The 16842-nt window shown below is 50.9% G+C and overlaps 1 protein-coding gene across 4 annotated transcripts in view; it reads right to left on the bottom strand.

Annotated features, from left to right (window-relative positions):
• The window catches only part of CD300LG (CD300 molecule-like family member g), a 17837-nt gene extending 5554 nt beyond the window's left edge, over positions 1-12283 (bottom strand). Inside the window, exons 1-7 of one of the 4 annotated variants that reach the window (XM_011985865.1) lie at positions 11813-12283; positions 10198-10533; positions 6247-6348; positions 5217-5454; positions 3936-4048; positions 2093-2145; positions 1019-1459 (exon numbers count right to left, since the gene is read on the bottom strand). In XM_011985865.1, the coding sequence (XP_011841255.1) occupies positions 1421-1459; positions 2093-2145; positions 3936-4048; positions 5217-5454; positions 6247-6348; positions 10198-10533; positions 11813-11855 (924 nt within the window). In that variant the 5' untranslated portion in view covers positions 11856-12283 and the 3' untranslated portion in view covers positions 1019-1420. Of the gene's footprint in view, positions 1-1018; positions 1460-2092; positions 2146-3935; positions 4049-5216; positions 5455-6246; positions 6349-10197; positions 10534-11812 lie in introns of those variants that run through there. The other 3 variants (XM_011985864.1, XM_011985866.1, XM_011985868.1) reach the window with 3 other exon arrangements.
• Between the last annotated feature and the right edge of the window lie 4559 nt (positions 12284-16842).

Below are 16842 nucleotides of genomic sequence, written 5' to 3'. Positions count from 1 at the left end.
CGTGTGAAGTCACCACCCTGACACATAAACCCTGGAATAATTCTGTGAAAGCAGGAACCCTTATAACCAAATCCTTTCTCTCCAGTGCTCAGAGCACGAAAATTTTCTGCTGTCTTTGGAACCTTGTCTGCAAACAGCTCGAAGGAGACGCGGCCCAAGGGCTCGCCGTCGACAGCAATGTCGAAGAACACGGTAGGGTTGACCATGGCTAGTAGTACAGGACTTTCCTCGGCGGCAGCGTCTGCAAAGCCGAGCCTGTATTTCTTCATCTGCAAAATGAGGGGGATAATAATCTACCTCGTGTGGTAATGATGAGGATTCAATGGCATATATAAAGCCCCTGACATGAATGGATGGATGGCAATCCTTCTAGCAAGATCTCTTTGGGAAAGAAAATGCTGGTCTGACCCCTAACACTTCCCTCAGGGTTTTCACACCCCTGTGAGGTTCTCTCAGAGTATGAGTAATGCATCCCCCTCCCTCTTTGACCTGAATGTGGGCAAAGAAAACCCCAAAGCCCTTCAATTCCATCTCCAGACTCTGCTAAAACTTATGGAGAAGCCACAAGGGAAATAATCAAGAAAAAGCGGAAGCTCCCACCTGATCGTATTTACAAGGTTCTTGCCTCTGACCCTCCTGGGAGGCCCTGTTCCATCTTTCCCTCAACAAGGGGCTGCCCCTAGAGACCCTCTACCTGCTGGCCCTGTGCCCCTTCCTGTCCCCTCCCTCTTCAGCAGAGCCAGGGTCAGGTGCCTCAGGCAGGAAAAAGCCCAAAGCAGCCCTTCCCAGGGTTGCCAGAAGGCAGTAGCATGGGGGCTGTGGCTGGTACAGGCGCTCTCAGCATCCTTGGACCCCAACCCCTCTTCTGGAGTTAGGTGGGGTGAGACCCAGGCCCCAGGCCACAGAGCCAGGAGGCCGGACGTGGAGGTGGCCAGTGGCACCCACCATCCGTCCATCCATGTGTCTCCATGACTTTTCCCTTACTCCCCTCCGCTACCTTTGGCCCTGTTGAGCTTCCTGACACAGCAACAGCTGCTTCCTAAGCCACAGCCCAAAGTCCCATTTCCACCCCAGACCATCCTTGGGGGATCAGGCCTGAGTCTTTTGTCCTCACTGGCGCCAGGAAAGAAGGCAGTGGTAGCCCTGCTTTCCTGCCCTTGTGTTTAAAGGAATGGAGTGGAGGCATCTCAGTAAACAGCGGAGGGAGGAGGGGCCAGAGGCTTCTGTTTCCTGAAGTGCAATGCTGCAGCCCCCTGCATTGGAGTGCTGGCCTCGGAGGGCACAGTCTCTTCTTGCAGCAGTAGCCTTGGGGCAGGTTCCCTGCTCCAGATAATGGGCACAGGGACCCTTATTCTCTTGCCCCTGGTCCCCAGAGCACCACCCTCAGCCTGGGTCCTAGGACTGCCATGTCACCTTGGTCTCAGAGCCAAGGAAGGTTCAGAGAAAACATCAGGGAGTTCTGGAAAGAGAAGAGCAGGGAGTCAAGAAATCTGGGTCCTGTTTTCTATTTGGGCCACCACCTGCTGTGTGACCATGGGCAAGACCTTTACCCTCTCTGGGCCTCAGTTTCATCTTTTGTAAAAGCACACTAGAGTCTGTAGCACTGCCAGAGTCCCTGGACCACACCCCTGGAGGGTTCAGCGGGGGCTGGGGCCCTGGAGAGTGCATCTCTAACAGCTCCCTGACCCCTGGGCATTCTGAAAGGGGATTTGCTTTAATCTGAGAGAAAGGTTGGGCTAGAGATCTCAAAGGTTCCTCTGGATCTAGCTCCGATGTTCTGTAATTATAAAAGGAGGCATGGAAAGAAGGCGCCTGGAGAAGATGCTCACATGGCTCCTGGTGCCCACCCTGCCTGGCACCTGGCGGGAAATCAGGTTCCCACCTGTGAGTCCCCCACGGGCACTCTGTCCGGCTCACACCCTGAAGGACTGGTCTTGGGGCTCACAGAGGTTCCTCCAAGGTGGGGAGCAAGTGCTGCCTCCAGGTCAGGCATGCAGGCCCAGGTAGGAAGTTACAGAAGCAGAGCCCAGAAATCTTGACTTGCAGCCCCAAGGGGATCTGAGCTTGGGCTTCCCTACGCCTCTGTCCTTACCAAGTGTGAGAGGTAGACCTTCTCGTTCCTCTGTGTCTCCATGTCCTGTCGAGCTGAAAGAGATGTAGAAGCAGGAGCTCCTTGAAGCCAGGTGTAGCCGAGAATGGCCTGGAGCTCGGCCCAGAAAGGCGTACTGGCCCCCTTGCATAAGGGAGCAGGGGCCTCCCAGAGGCAGGAGGCAGCCAGATGGGCCGAAGAGCCCCTTCCAGCTCAGCCCCTTGGGAATGACCCAGTCTTCTGAGATCAGTGCATGGAAATGATCTCATGAGGGTCAGAAACTGGCTGGGAAAAGAAATCTGTGTGCTAAGGTCACTGCTACTTAAGCCTTAGTGTGCACATAGGACACCCTGGACATTTTCATACAGTGCAGAGTCTAATCCAGTAGGCTGAGGTGAGAGTCTCAGGGTCTGTATTTCTAACAGGCTACCAAGGGTTGCCACCGCTGCTAGCTGGCAATCAAAGTTTGGGAGGCAAGGTGCTAAGTGGCTCTGAGGTTGTGACCAGGAATGCTCCCACCCTGGATTCCTCAGAGGGGACCTGGACAAAGCCCACATTTCCTCCTAGGAGCCACATGGAAGAGACGGAAAGCGGGCCCAGGATTCCCCCATGGCCACCTCCACGGGGACGACATTGTGATTATCTTCCTGGCTTCACCACTTCCTAGCTATGCAAACAAAGGGCAAGCTGCTTAACCACTCTGTGCCTCAGTTTTTCCCTCTGGAAAATGGGTGTACTCCACAGTGTGGAGGAGATTAAAGGGGATAAGCAAGATAAGCTCGGGATAGTGCCTGGCACATGGTAGCTCTTATTACTGAGATTTCGGTTAATCCTTTTAGTCTTTGCCATCCAGCACAGCAGCCAGAAGCCACACATGGCCATCAGGCACTGAAATGTGACTATTTTACATTAGACTGGGTTTTGATGGCTCAATATGAAAAATGAAAAACATGAAAGTAGAATATGTATCATTGATATTTTCATATTGATTCCGTATCAAAATGAGAATGTTTTGGACATATTGGGTTAAATAAAGTACATTATTAAAATCAACTTCACTAGATTGGGCGTAGTGGCTCATGCCTGTAGTTCTAGATACTCGGGAGGCTGAGGCAGGAGGATCGCTTGAGCCCTGGAGTTCAAGGCTGCAGTGAGCCATGATCACACCACTGCACTCCAGCCTGGGCGACAGAGTGTGACCCTATCTCTAAAAAAATAAGTAATTAAAATAAAATAAAATACACTTAACTGCACTCATTTCTTTTTACTCTTTTTCATGTGGCTATTCAAAAGTTTTAAATGACATTTGTGACTTGTATTCTATTTCTGTTTGATGTATATCTGTGATTTGAGATAAATGAGGCTTAGGGCAGTTAGATGACTTGCCTGAGCTCACACAGCTGAAAAGTGGCAGAGCTGGGATTTGAGCCCCAGTCTATGGAAGGGACTGAGCAGCTCTAGAGACCCAGTGGCAGGAGTGGGGTTACAATGTCTGTCCTGCTCAAGTTCAAGTGCTTGGTCCTGCATTGCCCCTGGCAGTTGGTTCCCACACAAGGAGCTGGCCATGAATTCCCTGGGATCAACAGGTAGAGAAGTGTTTGATCAGTTCGGACAGGCAAGAAGCTGAGAACCCTTCATTCTCCCATTTCCCCTTGTGAATCGCTTTCCTAATGTTGATTACCTCGTGGCTCCTTCAGAAGGGAGGCCACAGCTCCTGATGCCCACATTTCAGACAGACACGCTGAGACCCACAGGGTCTTTCCGGGGCTAGACGGGGACCTGCAGGTCTCAGCGAGGTCCCTGGTCCAATGAGCCTCCCACCTTCCTGCCACCCACCTTTGCTCACCTTCCTTTCTCCACAGGAGCAGGTGGCTGCTGAAGGCGATCAGGCCTGCGGCTGACAGAAGGCTCAGCAGCACCAGGACTGGGGCCAGTATGCGGACCATTGGGATGGACACCCTGGAGATGAGACACAAGGAGCCTAGTGGCTGTTACCAGATAAGCCAGAGTCTATGTCCTTTGGGGGTACCAAGTACAGGCTGAGAAAGCCAATCCCTAGTGTGGAATTCAATTCAATGCAGCAAAGACTTGTGGGGGGTGTGGTGCGGGAGGGCGATATTTAGTGCTATTGGCTCTTGACAATCATTATTTAATTAGTGCAGACCCTGAAGCCAGGCTGTCTGGATTCAAACTCTAGCTCCACCACCTTCCTATACCTTGGGTAAGTGACTGAACCGCCCAGGGTGTCAATTTCCTCCTTTGTAAAATGGCTGTGGTGAGGATCAAATGGGTCAGGATGTGAAAAGCACATAGTTCAGTGCCAGACACATGCCAGGTACCATGTCAGTGTTAGTTGTTAAATTCCACAATCCCTGTGTAACTAGGTAGGAGTGGCTCAATTTCACACTGGAGAAACTGACACCTGAAGCAATGAGCGACTTGCCAGGTCACGCAGTGGTGTGCGGGGAAGTTCTCAGTGGCCTTTATCTGGGCTGGTGTCACTGGCACAGGCAAGTGGGGCATCCTGGCATTCTTACTGTGAGTCAAGCCATGTCCTTTATCTCTCCCAAGGAGATCAGAGGGCACTAGGGACCACGATGTCCCATCAGCCCTGTCTGGCGTGGGAGGGATCCCTGCTCCCGTTGCCAACCCCAGGATTCACTTTCAGCAGGATCTGAACCTGCCAGCAGCTGCCTGGATGTTGGTAGCCAAGTGCATTTACAACCCCCAAGAACCAATCCTTCAGGCTGGGACTCCAGTTGTAAGGAAAAAAATTGTTTTGTTTTGGATTCTGAGTTTTCATGCTTGGCACAGGGCTTAGTGCAAAGTATATAGGCAAAAGCCCCCGAACTGGGGGGGCCATCCCTGAGGCTGGGGCAGGGAGAGAGGTGGGGACTGCGACCCTGGTGGACCCTTCGCCTTGGACAGGCAGCAGAGCTGCTGGCTCCTATAGTGCAAGCTGTCTACTGCTCAAGGGTCCCTGTGAGGGACCCTCTGTGCTGCAGGCTGTGGCCATGACACGAAGATGTGTCTGCTTAGAGGAAAGGCCACTGGGTTCCTATTTGCTCAAAGGCAGCTTATGGTTTAGTGATGGCCTGAAAGGTGATGTTGGTCACCTGGGGCTCACCTGGGCTTAGAGCTGCCGCTGCTGAGAGCTGGACTGGCATCCTCTGCTGAGGTGGAGTCCAGCTGCTTCGGGGGGCGGGAGCTCCCTGCAGGAGGAGAGGTCGCTGCATGAGGAGAGGTTGCTGCGTACTGAGAAGTTCTTTCGTGCCCGTACCGGGAAGTCCCTGGGAATGGAGTGGCCTCAGCCCCTGTCTTCCCCTGCTTGGCTGTGGTTCCTGCTGGGTAGAGCCCAGGAGAAGCTACAAGTCCAAAAGCAATGCCTCAGCATCCTTCCTGACCCTTGCATCCCAGCATCCCAGACCTCTGACCCTTGACCCCTGAACCCTAGCCTCTCTGGGACCCATTTCTCAGAACATCCCCAGCTAAAGGATACCCCAGTAAGCAAACAGATGTAGATGAAGCCATTCTGAGGAAGCAGACCGTAGATCAGACACACCCCACAGCTGTGTGTGATGTTCAGTCTCTTTCTGTGCCCACAGCCTGTTCCCTCTGTGGGGAGGTATAAGCACTCCCCTTCCTCGCTTCCATGACCCTTTCCAGTGACCATTCAGTGGCCACTTTCCTGCCCTCCCTCTACAGTCACAGTCAATTGTCACCTCCTTCCTCACCAGAAGGGCAGGTCCTCCCCTCACCACCATGTGCCCCCTCCCCACCACCCGTGCCTCAGTAAGGCCTTGACTTCCTTCTGCAGCCATGAGACCAAGAAGGGCAGGTGGCAGGGACGAGTCCAGAGGTCAGGGCCCAACGCCCGGCCTTTCTGGCTTGCCCCCAAGACTCTGGATGGCACAGACAGAACACGAGCTTTGGGGTCAGGCTGTGACCACTTCCAGGCTCTGGCGCTTCCTGTGTGACCCTAAGCGAGTGACCTAACCCTGCTGAGCCTGTACTTCCACAGCTGGACAACCCAGTTCCCAGGCTTGTGGGGACACCTAAGTGGTCATGAAGTATTGTGTCTGGTACCAGGCAGGCACTCACTGGCTGCTTCTGTAAGAAGGGTGGCAAGGGATGGGGCGGAATCACCATTCACTCACTCAATCCTGGGGGCTGGGTTTGCTGAGTTTTTGCCTTGGGCTGCAGGCGTGTTGTAGCCAGAAGCTGGAAGGTGGGAGAAGGGGAGGGAGGACAGCAGGGTCCTAGAGGAAAGGGAGAGGCTGCTCTCAGGGGCGGCACCGCTCTGAACCCCTTTTCCTTCCTTGGGAGGAGCTGGCAGCTTTCCTACCCCCAACCTCAGCACAGAGCACTGCTGTCTTTCGCCTCGGCCAACCAGGAGCCACGTGGTAGGTTCCAGCAGATCCCTGGTCTTCTCCTTCTGCAGCCCCCTGGCCTCTCGCCTAGCTCAGACCCTCAGTTTCCCCTGTCCCCAGCTGCCTCTCAGCCTGCTTCTTCCCTGCCACCCTTCACATTATGCCAGTTTTGTCTCAAAAGTCTGTGTTGGATCCCATCCCTCTCTGCCTTAGAACAGTGAGTGGCTCTCCATTGCCTATAAGCCGAAGTTCAAACTTTTTTTTTTTTTTTTTTGAGACAGAGTCTCGCTCCGTCGCCCAGGCTGGAGTGCAGTAGCGGGATCTCAGCTCACTGCAAGCTCCGCCTCCTGGGCTCACGCCATTCTCCTGCCTCAGTCTCCCAAGTAGCTGGGACGACAGGCGCCCGCCGCCACGCCCAGCTAATTTTTTGTATTTTTAGTAGAGATGGGGTTTCACCGTGTTAGCCAGGATGGTCTCGATCTCCTGACCTGGTGATCTGCCCCAATCGGCCTCCCAAAGTGCTGAGATTACAGGTGTGAGCCGAAGTTCCAACTTTTCAGTATGCCTTTTGAGGCCTCTTAAACTCAGGCTTCAGGCTGGGCGTGGCAGCTCACACTTGGGCAATAAGAACAAAATTTTGTCTCCAAAAAAAAAAAAAGAAAAAAAAGCAAAGAACAAAACTCAGGCTTTGAACCACCTTGTCAACCTCGCCTCTTTCCCTGTTCAGTGCTCCAGCCATAGAGTTGTCCTCTATTCCCGACTAAGCCAGCCTCCCGCCCACCTCCGTGCCTTGGACATGCTGTTCCTCTGTGTACAATGGCTTTCGTTTCCATCTCTGCCTGAAGCACTTCTTTCTGTCCTTCAGCACAAGCTCAAGGTCAACTCCTCTGAAATGTCTTCCCCAGAAGCAGCGAATCTTTTTTCCTTTGTGCACTCGCTAATGCTCACTTACACTGCAATTTCTTGTGTACGGGGTCTCCCTGCTAGGCTGAGACTCCTTAAGGGCAAAATGCCTATCCTCTGTGCCCAGCACAGTGGGCAGAAACCTGATACAACCAACCCCCCAGGAGCTTACTCCGGTCCCCACTTCCCCAAGTCTGTCTGTCACCTCCCCAGTCCTTGCTGACTGTGTGCCATCCTGGACTCTCCCTCTTTGTCCACTACCTTCTCTTCTTCAGATTGAGTATCCCCTATCCAAAATGCTTGGGAGCAGAAGTGTTTCAGATTTCGGAATATTTGCATTATATCTGCTGATTCAGCATCCCTAATCTGGAAATCTGAAATCCAAAATGCCCCAGTGAGCATTTCCTTTGTGTGTGTGATGCTGGCACACAAAAAGTTTCGGACTTTGGAGTATTTTGCATTTTTGGATTAGGGATACTCAATATGTAACACTAGGTCAGTTTATTCTTGGATTTTTCTAAGTAGATAATAAAATCTTTTGCAAATGCAGAGGATTTATCTTTTCCTTTCCAACATTTATACTTCTTCCTTTTTTTTTGAGACTGAGTCTTGCTGTCTACCAGCGAGTGCAGTGGCGCGATCTCGGCTCACTGCAACCTCCGCCTCCCGGGTTCAAGCAATTCTCTGCCTCAGCCTCCTGAGTAGCTGGGATGACAGGTGCCTGCCACTATACCTGGCTAATTTTTGTATTTTTAGTAGAGACGAGGTTTCACCATTTTGGCCAGGCTGGTCTTGAACTCTTGATCTCATGATCCACCCACCTTGATCTCCCAAAGTGTTGGGATTACAGGCGTGAGCCACCACATCTGGCCTTATACTTCTTAATCTTGCATATTTCATTGCCTAGGGTCTTCAGACAAAGATGAATAAAAGAAAATGATAGTAGGCTGGTCAGGTGCAGTGGCTCATACCAGCAATCTCAGTACTTTGAGAGGCCGAGGTGGGCAGATGGCTTGAGTCCAGGAGTTTGAGACCAGACAGGCCAATATGGCAAAACCACATCTTAAAAAAAACAAAAAACAAAATGTAGCTAGGCACAGTGGCTTGTGCCTGTGGCCCCAGTTACTCTGGAGGCTGAGGTGGGAGGATTACTTGAGCCTGGGAGGCAGAGGTTGTAATGAGCCAAGATTGTGTCACTGCACTCCAGTCTGGATGACAGAGTGAGACCCCATTTCAGAAAAATGAATGAATGAATGAATGAATGAATAATAAATAAATAAATAAAAAGAAAAGAAATGATAGTGGGTACATCTGTCTTTTTCTGACTTTCTTAGAAATTCTTCCCATGGTTCACCATATTCAATGGTGTGCTGGAGATGGCTCGCACTGGCTCACAAGAGCTCATTGTCAACTTTTCAGGAATTGGTGAGACCGTTGTTAAACTGTCGATGGCTGGAAATTGGCCATGGGAATTGGACCACAGAAATGGACACCATAGAAATTGGAAAACCCGACAAAATGAGAGCATCAGCATCCCCAGCCTGCTCAACATTTACCAGCACACCACTGTCGTGAGTCTTCTTCATTTTCAATATCCCAACTGCCATCAGAGAGAGGCCAACAAAGTCTGATACAGGAGGATAATATAGCAATACACATATCATACGCAAATAAAGAATTACAAATGAGGGTAAGTCTAAAACACAGGTGAACTTGCTCATAACTTGCAGAAATGACATATGAACACTGATAAGAATTGGAAGAGATAAGAGAATCTTGTAAATAATGAAGAACAGATTCAACGTAGTTTGATGCTACTGCTTTTTGGCAAGTTTACTTTTATTTCCCCAAATTAAAGATCCATGGATAAGGGAATAAAAAAAAATTAGGGGATATGGTGGTAGGGATGGGCCTGGGATTGGGATAGGTCCCAGCTATGGGGCTAGAAGAGGAATAAAGCAGACATCAAAGCTGGAAATGACTTGTGTTTTAATCCTGGTTCCACCACTTCCTGCTGTGAGATCTTGGGCAAATCACTTAGTCTCTTGGACTCTCAGTCCCTCATCTGTGAAATGGGGATACAAAGACATACTTCGCCCTCACTGGCCAGCAGACCAAGGCTCCCACTCCCCTGGGCCCTCTCTGGCTTCTTTCTCCTTAGCTCATCAGGTCCAGGGTTCTGGGCTCCCAGAGAGGTGTTCTATCCTCTACCAGTTCCCACAGCTCCAGCCTTGGTCCCCTAGTGTCCCTGCATTTAACGATCTCTCCTTCAGGCACACTACCCAGAGGCTGGTTCCCAGGCACTCTAGCACCTGTGGCTAGACTTCAATATCTGGGGAGGTGGAGGCCAGGAGGGCAGAGGTGAGGGCACATGCAGGGTGAGGCTAGCATGACCAGGGCTGAGGTGACGCTGTGGGCTGGGTCTGGAATGCAGCAATTGTTGGCCCAGCCTCGGGAGGCCTCAGGAATATCTCTGACACCAGGCGAGGAGTCTTCTTTATGCCCTGATATGTCTATCTTGTACCCAGCCTATGGAAATCTCCTTCTAGCACATCTGGGCAGAAAGGAAAGGCACCGAGTCCAGCCCTGGACAGATCTGGGTCCAGTCCTGCTCTGACATCCACTAGTGGTGTGACCGTGGGCAGCAAGAGTGAAAGAATGGCCAAGACTCATGCAGCTCCCTCTGTGCCCCAAGCCTTGCTCAGCACTTGACCTGCATGATCTCCCTAAGGACTCAGTGCCCATAAGGTTTGCACCAGGATTATGCCCCACTGCCCCTCCCGCTTCCCTCTGCAGCTCCTGTCCCTAGCCTGGGAAAGGAGAGATATTTGTTACCTGGAAAGACGAACAGAGATATCAGTAAAGACTCATCGGGGCCCCGTTTTTCGACCCCACACCAGTACTTCCCAGCGTCTTGCAGGGTGAGGTTCCACAGTGTCACAATTAGCGAGAGCTCCTGGCGGCTGTCACGGATGGACACCCTGCCCTCCGTCGTCTCCTGGCCTTCTTTTCCCGCATAGATGGTGCCAGAGCAGCGAGGGAAGAGGAGCCCACCCTTCCTGCACCAGTACTTCCGGTGGTCCCTCAGCTCTTCCCTATAGGTGCACCGCAGGGACACAGTGTCCCCTTCGAACCCACTGATTTCCTTCGGGCCCTCCAGGGCTTCATAACCTAAAATCAGAGCAGGAGTGGAGGTTGGAATAACCAGGCTCCATGTACCAAGGTCAAGGCCAGAGCTTCCATTTTAGGAGGAGGAAGGAAGGCTTTTCTCAGTCATCCCTTCTGGGGACAGCCTTGGAAGAGCCATTACTTCCTTCCTACACTGGGCGAACTTGGGGCAGGGCTGTTGCTGTTTCCCTAACCCTGGCCCATTGAGGAATTGGGGCTGGGGGAGTGTTCTAGGTTCAGATGGAATTTAACAGCCAGATAGCCAGCAGGGTTTCTGGGTGTTTTGTTTTGTTTTGTTTTGTTTGTTTTTGAGATGGAGTCTCGCTCTGTTGCCCAGGCTGGAGTGCAGTGGCATGATGTCTGCTCACTGAAACCTCTACCTCCCAGGTTCAAGCGATTCTCCTGCCTCAGCCTCCTGAGTAGCTGGGACTACAGCCATGTGCTACCATGCCCGGGTAATTTGTTGTATTTTTAGTAGAGACAGGGTTTCACTGTGTTGGCCAGGATGGTCTTGATCTCCTGACCTCGTGATTCACCCGCCTCAGCCTCCCAAAGTTCTGGGATTACAGGCATGAGCCACCACGTCTGGCTTTGTTTTGTTTTTATACAGGATCTCACTCTGTTGCTCAGGCTGGAGGACACTGGTGCTCATGGCTCACTGTAGCTTTGACCTCTGGGGCTCAAGCGATCCTCCCACCTTAGCCTCCCACTAGCTAGGACTGCAGGTGTGCACCACCACGCCTGGCTAATTTGTTTGTTTGTTTGTTTGTAGAGATGGGGTCTCACCATTGCCAAATGAACAACTGACATCAGTTGTAGGATGCATCCTGATTTTAAGTGTTAGAAGGTAAAGAAAAAGAAAGCAAAAGAATTGACGAAACGTGATAATAATTCCTCTCTCAGGGTTGTGGGGAGAGGCACAGCCGAGATTCAACAAATGTCTGCTAAGTTTAACAGAGCAACCAGACGGGGTGTCTTGTCTGCCTCCAGGATTGGCAGAGGGTAGAAAAATTAAGATTAGAGAGGCAAAGCAACTCTCACAGCCACAATGCCATGAGGGGAAACCCACAGGTCTGAGAGAAAACCTGGCTCTAGGTTGCAGAAACTGCAAGTGGGGCCCGGCGCCGTCCCCACCTCACCCCACCCCCACCCCGCCCGGCTCCCCTAGGGTTGAGGAGGCTGAGGATAGGTGGGGTGGGCTATCAGGCAGTCAGGAGGTCCTTCCCCTGCAGACTCCAAGGGTGAGCCCCACATCCCTCCCAAGACCGCCTCCCCATCTCACCTGGGAGCACCAGGCAACCCCATAGCAGGACCAGAAGCCGCATTCTGGGCGCTGGACACCGCCGGAGCAGACGCTGGGAACTGTGAGCTCCTCTTCAGCCACGCGGGTCTTTAACTTCCTCCAGTCGCGCGAAACCAGGCCAAGGAAGCGAGGGGAGGGGCGTGAACCAGGCCCAGCCGGAGAGGCGCCTCTGCCTTCCCTTTTCTGAGCGCCCATGCGTGCCTACCCCTCGGCTCACCTCCTAGGACTGAAAACCCACACTGGCGCTTCTCCCAAACTCTTGCCCCTTCAAGGGGGCCTTAACCTGTGGTCCGTGCGCCCTAAGGGGTCTGTAAGTCGAATTCGCATGGGAAAAAGTTACATATTGACTTTCATCAACTTCTAATATTTAGCTTTTCCTCGTATTAACAGTGTACTGTTAGCAGTACCTGTAACTTTGTTACCAATTACAATCACAGACACTGGCACATCAGGTTGTGGATATCTGGAAACCTCGTGTGTACTCCTCACTGTTTAGAAAATAATGAGTTCCGGCCAGGCGCGGTGGCTCAAGCCTGTAATCCCAGCACTTTGGGAGGCCGAGACGGGCGGATCACGAGGTCAGGAGATCGAGACCAACCCGGCTAACATGGTGAAACCCCCTCTCTACTAAAAATACAAAAAATTAGCCGGGCGTGGTGGCGGCGCCTGTAGTCCCAGCTACTCGGGAGGCTGAGGCAGGAGAATGGCGTAGACCCGGGAGGCGGCGCTTGCAGTGAGCCGAGATCGCGCCCCTGCACTCCAGCCTGGGCGACAGAGCGAGACTCCGTCTCAAAAAAAAAATAAAATAAAATAAAATAAAGAAAGAAAATAATGAGTTCCGAGACCTGCCTCTAGAGCTGGTTATTAACCATAATGAAACGGCTATTATATTACACATTTATAAAGAGTTTTGAGCATCATCTCACCAGTATTAGTTTTCTTTTCAGCATATATATTTTATTTATATATTTACGCGCCATTATACTGAGAGAGGGGTCCATAAACTTCAGCAGACTGCCATGTGGTCAGTGGTACAGAAAGAAGCTTGTCCCTGGGGCAAGGCCCTGGGCCCCTCCTCCGCCATCGCCTTTTGGAGGGCGCAGTACTGCCCTTGGCCACGGGGCGGCGGTGCAGACGGGGCTGAGCAAAGCCGTAGGGCTGAGTTTAGGCGAATTCCCTTGAGCCTTGGGCCGGCAGGGCTGCAAGATAGGTCTCCCCCACGCCTGCGGAGTTGTTTTGGCGTTTGAAAAAGTGAATTGGTGGTTTCTCCATCGCGGACTTGAATCCTCCTTGAAAGGACCAAAACAAACGTGCAAACTATTGGGAGCCCAGACACACTGGCTTGAAAAATGACTTTTTTTTTTTGGTCTGTTTGCAAAGTTCATACAGATTGTAAGCAAAATTTTACACAATACAGAACGTAAAAAGGAAAGAAAGAAAAAAAGGAGTGTTTCTTGTAATTCCCCTTCTGCTTTAGAAAAGCACCATTAATATTTTGGCATATATCATTCCAAATGTTCAGTTGGAATTTTACTCACTTGTCAGGTTAATATTTGAAGCATTAATTCAGTGGTTCTGGGAGGGGAGATTGTGTGTGTGTGTGTGAGTCTAGTAACGTGGGGAGAAGTGTTTTAATTTCACAATGACTGCGAAGCACTGCTGCCATTTCTGGGCAGGGACAGCTGTTCACGTTGGTGAAAACTCTGTTACCATGATCTCAGCCCCTGCCTCCCTTTTACATGTACAGGCTACAAAATGTGATCTGTTTTTGCAGTTAAAAAAAAACACATATTAAAAAATATTTGGCCAGGTGCCACGGCTCACGCCTGTAATCCCAGCACTTTGGGAGGCCGAGGCGGGCGGATCACGAGATCAGTAGTTCAAGACCATCCTGGCCAATAGGGAGAAACCCGGTCTCTACTTAAAAAAATACAAAAATTAGCTGGGCATGGTGGCACGTGCCTGTAATCCCAGCTACTCTGGAGACTGAGGCAGGAGAATTGCTTGAACCAGGACCCAGAAGGCAGAGGTTGCAGTGAGTCGAGATGGTGCCACTGCTCTCCAGCCTGGGCTACAGAGTAAGACTCCGTCTCAAAAAAATAAATTAAAAAAATAATTATGGCCCAGCACGGTGGCTCACGCCTGTCATCCCAGCACTTTGGGAGGCCGAGGTGGACGGATCACCTGAAGTCGGGAGTTCGAGACCAACCTGACCAACGTGGAAAAACCCAGTCTCTAATAAAAATATAAAATTAGCCAGGCGTGGTGGCACATGCCTATAATCCCAGCTACTCAGGGAGGCTGAGGCAGGAGAATCGCTTGAACTCAGAAGGTGGAGCTTGCAGTGAGCTGAGATCACGCCATTGCACTCCAGCCTGGACAACAAGAGTGAAACTCTGTCTAAAAAAAGAAAAAAAATTATTTGTTTATTTATTTACTTATTTTGAGACGGGTCTCACTCTTGTTGCCCAAACTGGAGTGCGGTGGCATCATCACAGCTCACTGCAGCCTCAAACTCCCAGACTCAAGTGATGCTCCCACCTCAGCCTCCCAGGTAGCTGGCACTACAGGCGTACACCACCATGCCTGGCTAATTTTTTATTTTTAGTGGAGACAGGGCCTTGTTAGGTTGTCCAGGCTTGTCTCAAACTCCTGGTTTCAAGCAATCCTCCCACGGTGGCCTCCCAAAGTGCTGGGATTACAGGCACGAGCCACCATGCCTGGCCTTAAAATAATATTTATTCTAACATTTGATAGCATATCTTTGCTCTTTTATTTATTTATTTTTGTCCTTACACAGAATAATTTCTGATCCTCTACGTTTCTTAAATTCAGACTTATTTATTATATGCAAGATAAGTATCTGACACTTCATTACACTTTCTAGGGTCATGGGACCTGAGCACTGACAGATTGAAATATGTGCCATTTGGTTATAAATCGCTTTCCTTTTATTTTTTTCTCCCTAGTATAGCTCAGGCACTAGAGTGTGATTTTAAAAAAGTAAGTGCATGAGAAGGCATATTATTTACGATTGTCATTTTAAGAGAGTAAGTGAGGTGTTACCAAATGTTTATCTATATAAAGAGGGTGTTGAGTGGGTCCCTACCCTCTTCCTGCATATTTGAAGGTCCTACCCCTCCACTTCCCAGCCCCACACCTAGCTCAGGAGGCTGGCTCAAGAACTCCATTAGAAACAGATTCACCAGGCTGGGAAGTGGAGCAAGGGCTGGGGAGAAGGGTGAAAGTGAGGTGCTGGCATGAGCCTTGCACCAAGTTCTACCCTTAGGCCATACTCTGGGGTAGAAGGGGCCGACAGGCAGACCGCCGTGGTGGGCTGGGGATCTGAGGAGAGAGGACGCTTTCGTCCTGCTTCCCACCAGAAGCACGGGGAGGTGCCCCACCATCACTGCATCTGGGAGAGGCAACGGGGCACAAGGGCTCCTGGACAGATCACTGGGCTCGTGGCAGCCTCATCGCATCCTCAGGAAGGGCTCTGTGTGCCGAAGAGGTGCAATTGCAGGGATGAGGGGACTGAGCTGCTTGATCTTCGATGGCCACCCTGGTCCAATTCCTTTCGGTTTGGACTTGGACTAAATCACTTCAGCTGCTCCAGGAGGGTCACTTGCTTCTCTTAGATCAAGGTTTCCCCAACCTCAGTACTATTGACATCTTGGGTTAGATAATTCTTTGTTGTGGGAGACTGTCCTGTGAATTATAGGATGTTTAGCAGCATCTCCAGCTGTACCCCCTAGATGCCAGTAGTCCCTCCCCAGTTGTGATGATCAAAAATGTCTCCAGGCTGGGTGAGGTGGCTCACGCTTATAATCCCAGCACTTTGGGAGGCCAAGGTGAGTGGATCGCTTGAGCCCAGGAGTTTGAGACCAGCCTGGGCAACATGACAAAACCCCATCTCTGCAAAAAATACAGAAAATTAGCCAGGCATGGCAGTGTGCACCTGTGGTCCCAGCTACTCAGGAGGCTGAGGTGACAGAATCACCTGGGCCTGGGAGGTCAAGGCTGCAGGGAGTCAAGATCCCACCACTGCACCCCAGCCTGGGCGATGGGAGTGAGACCTTGTCTCAAAAAAAAAAAAAAAAAAGCCTCTGGGCATTGTCAAACATTCCACTGGGAGGTAAAAATATCCTGGGTTAGAACTGCTGTCTTAGATGTTGAATAAGTCTATGGACAAGTAAGTGTACTTTTGCGTAAGTTATGTTTATTGTTTATGTAGGTCGGGGTGTTCCATCTTTTGGCTTCCCTGGGCCACAATGGAAGAAGAAGAATTGTCTTGGACCACACATGAAATACAGAAACACTAATGATTGTTTTGGGCAGCATTTAAAGCCATCCTGCGCTGCATGCAGCCCGTGGGCCACGGGGGGATAAGCTTGATGTAGGCGTAGTAACAAGGTTTTGGAAACAGGACAGTGGACAGAACCTAATGCTGAACCCCAGAATTAGGTAAAACTGCATCCCTCTTCCCTCAGTGGAGCTGGGGCCATGCCCGTAATACTCAGGGGGAGGTGTGGTGTAGCAATTTAGAATACATACTTTTTGCAGGTGGGCCAGCTCCCCAGAGAAAAGGAATCAGAGGACTGAATTACACACGCCTTGTTCCTCCTTCAGCATTCGTCAATCAAATCAGCAGAGGCATGGAGAAAGGCATGGAGAGGCATAGAGAGAGGCGTGGAGAGAGTCCTAGAGTTTTGGGCCAGTGGGGTTCTCTGCTCGTGGAAGGAAACATCAGCAGTGGGGAAGATGTGTCCCCGCAAAGATAAATGAGCCACAAGATGGGAAAATTTGGATTCCTGAGCTACCACTTGGAAGACAACTGCCCTGGACAGCCACCAAGCGTGCGGCAGACTTGGAGTGAGCAAGCGACAGACTTTTCTGTGTTTAGCCACTGAGATCTTGCAGTTTGCTCGTTGCTGTAGCACAGTGTAGACCACCACCATGCTTTTTGTTTTCTGTCACACATTCATCCTCTAGTCTCCCCTCAGCTTCCC

Source organism: Mandrillus leucophaeus, unplaced genomic scaffold, assembly GCF_000951045.1.
Source record: "Mandrillus leucophaeus isolate KB7577 unplaced genomic scaffold, Mleu.le_1.0 Scaffold290, whole genome shotgun sequence".
Taxonomy (NCBI): domain Eukaryota; kingdom Metazoa; phylum Chordata; class Mammalia; order Primates; family Cercopithecidae; genus Mandrillus; species Mandrillus leucophaeus.
Note: the sequence above shows the minus strand (reverse complement) of the source record. Positions and strands in the feature narration are given on the sequence as shown.